At 51.4% G+C, this 2895-nt stretch overlaps 1 protein-coding gene across 1 annotated transcript; it reads right to left on the bottom strand.

Annotated features, from left to right (window-relative positions):
* Nucleotides 1–950: 950 nt before the first annotated feature.
* On the bottom strand, nt 951–2553 carry BHLHE23 (basic helix-loop-helix family member e23). The gene has a single exon (XM_050313668.1). The coding sequence runs from the start codon at nt 2482–2484 to the stop codon at nt 1810–1812; it is 675 nt and encodes a 224-aa protein (XP_050169625.1). The 5' UTR covers nt 2485–2553; the 3' UTR covers nt 951–1809.
* Between the last annotated feature and the right edge of the window lie 342 nt (nt 2554–2895).

The following is a 2895-nucleotide window of genomic DNA, read 5'->3' as shown; positions in this document are numbered from 1 at the left end:
ACACACTTCATTCTCCAAACACAAAAAGTCTTTTGGAAATGTATTAATTAAAATTAAGTGCCATGGACAAGCAGCTTTAGAAGGATGGGAGTCCTTTTCAAATTAGCATAACACTAGCGACAGGCATGGAAATTGGTTTAATAACCCTAAATAGTTACACCCCACTCCTAACACAAATGGCCACGGACAGCTCGAGCCCCTGAGGCTGCGACTGTACCAGTTTACATGGTTGCTCTGACATTGGGTGGGTATTCCCACCCGAACAGAAAGCACTGGATGCACCTCTATTATTATTATTATTATTATTATTACTATTATTATAGTATAATGACTAGTGAAGCATACAAGGCACCAAAGCATTGAACACCATCAACCAGAAATACCAAAGTAAACCCAACACAAGCAACACCAAAAACTCAGCCAGCAAGTGTAACTTGTACGAACACGGTCAATATTGGCAAGAGATTATTAGTTTAGTTATGATATTAAGTGGCCCAAACCCCACAAGTGGGTTTAGGGTCAAGCTGAAAATTTAACAGAAAACCAAGCCAAAGGGATAAGAAGAGAGTCTTTAAATGATTTCCTTCCCTGCCAGGTTTTCCACGGGTGTCCTCAGAGCTAAGCTTGCTGCTACAACAACCCTGGTTAAACACCACTTTCAGCATCCCCCAGCAAGTGTCAAAATACACAAGCAAAATCTCTACCTGCTTAACTCTACATGTCAGACACCAGCAACATTTTTTTGTGTGCTCACAATTCATGAAAAAAAAAAAAATCCAAACCCCTGCTGATGCAGAGCTGAACATCCACAAGCTTTTTCCAAGTATTCCTATCATTCTCCTAAACTTCACACAGCTGCTCCTGCTGCATCCATCTCTGCTTTACCTGACTTCAGCAGGAGTTTTGCTTTGACTGCCAGCTGGTTTTAGAGACATGTAGGACAGAGAAAGTGGTTATTCATGTCTTTTATTTATTATAAATACAAATAAATATGTTAAGTGACTTTTTGCTTTGTTCATCATGATGAGCAACGACTTTGGAAAATCATCTGGAAAACTTAACCAAGCTGAGAAACAGGCAAACAGCAAGCATTAGCATACAATCACAGGTTCCTCTCAGTCCAAGAACGGGTTAATTTTTTAAGTGAAAAAAAAAAAAAAAAAAAGGGAAAGAAAAGCATCTTACTTTGAAGCATCAACAGTTTTATCAAGAGCACTGAACTTCCCCCCTCCCATACGCTTACCAAATGATTTTCATTTGGATTTGCAGGTGCAGTCCAACCCCAGTTGTCTACATAGGACCCCCACCCGCTCAGGAATCTGAAACACTGCATAGTTTGCACCTGGATTTTGCTTCCCCGCCCTCCTTCTGATGTATTTTTAACACAGGTTGATCATGCCAAAACAGACTCACTGAGGTTTCCATTTCCAGATCTCTCCCCCTCTCTGTTTTTCTATAGTTTTGTCTCAAAACTGCTCAGAAACTTTGTAGCTCAGAGCAAGTGGAAAAGCAACATTAAGCTCACAGTCCACTGACAGGCTGGGAAGGAAATAACAGATGAAGAGTTGCATGTGGGGTGGAACTACACGAAGTAGAAAGTGGGTGTTTTGGGAGTCCACGTGAACTGCCAAATATTTCCAAATGGGGAGAGGGGTTATTTAAGAGAAGCAAACAAAAAAGAAAACCCAGGATTAACTGATGGAAGGAAGCCAAGGATGATGGCAGTGGAAAGAAAAGTGCACAGAACTAAAAAAAAAAAAAAAATTAAAAAAAGAACAAAATAAAGGGAAAGCCCGAAGAAGGCAGAAGTCAAGGCTTGTCGTTACAGTGTTTGCAGAGGGCGGAGGCGGCTCCTGTGAAGGCAGTGCATTTCTCGGGGCAGCCGGGCACGGCCGCGCCGCCGAAGGGGTAGACGGGCGACTGTCCGAAGGGGTTGAGGGTGGCGGGCAGCGGGGCGCTCAGCGCCTGGCCCTGGTTCAGGTAGGCCACCAGCCGCCGCATCTCCTCCAGGGCCTGCGCCTGCATGAGGATGTAGTTCTTGGCCAGGAGCAGCGTGGCGATTTTGGAGAGTTTCCGCACCGAGGGGCTGTGCGCGTAGGGGATGACGGAGCGCAGCCCGTCCAGGGCGTCGTTCAGGTCGTGCATCCGCCGCCGCTCCCGCGCGTTGATGCTGAGCCGCAGCGAGCGCTGCTCCTTGGGCTTCTTGCCCAGGGCTCCCCCCTTCAGCTTCCCCTCTCGCTCGAAGCCCGCGCCGCCCTTCACCCCCGGCTCGAAGCCGTCCTCCTCGTCGCCGCTCTGCTCGCCGCTGCTCTCCGCCGACTTGCCCAGCGCCCCGGGATGGAAGTCCGCTCCGCCGCCCCCCGGGTACGCGCCCCGCGGGCCCTCGGAGCCACCGCGCACCGCCCCGTAGGCGAACGCCGAGGGGCCGTAGCCCGGGGCCAGCGCCAGGTACGCCTCGCTGCCCAGCGACTTGAGCTCGGCCATCGCCGGGGAACCGCGCTCCGCTGTCTGGGCGCTGAGCAGGAGGAGCAGGAGGAGAAGGCGGCCCCGCCGCTCCGCTCGGCGCTGCGCCCGGGCTGGGGGCGGGCAGTGAGCACGGAACGGCCCCGCCGCACTTATATCTCCTAGAGGGACCGCGGGGACACCCCGCCGCCAATCGGAGGGCAGCCGCCTTTCCCTTCCCTTCCCTTCCCTTCCCTTCCCTTCCCTTCCCTTCCCTTCCCTTCCTTCCTTCCCTTCCCTTCCCTTCCCTTCCCTTCCCTTCCCTTCTCCCCTGGATGATGGAAGCACCAGGGGCACTCATGGTGTTGGCAGCTGTGGGCACGACTTGCGACCTGGCCGTCGTGGTTTAGGTGGGATGAGAGAGGAGGCACCTGTTGTGCAGGGAGATTTCCA

This window comes from Myiozetetes cayanensis, unplaced genomic scaffold, assembly GCF_022539395.1.
Source record: "Myiozetetes cayanensis isolate MyiCay16 unplaced genomic scaffold, myiCay2020 scf19, whole genome shotgun sequence".
Classification (NCBI taxonomy): Eukaryota; Metazoa; Chordata; class Aves; order Passeriformes; family Tyrannidae; genus Myiozetetes; species Myiozetetes cayanensis.
Note: the sequence above shows the minus strand (reverse complement) of the source record. Positions and strands in the feature narration are given on the sequence as shown.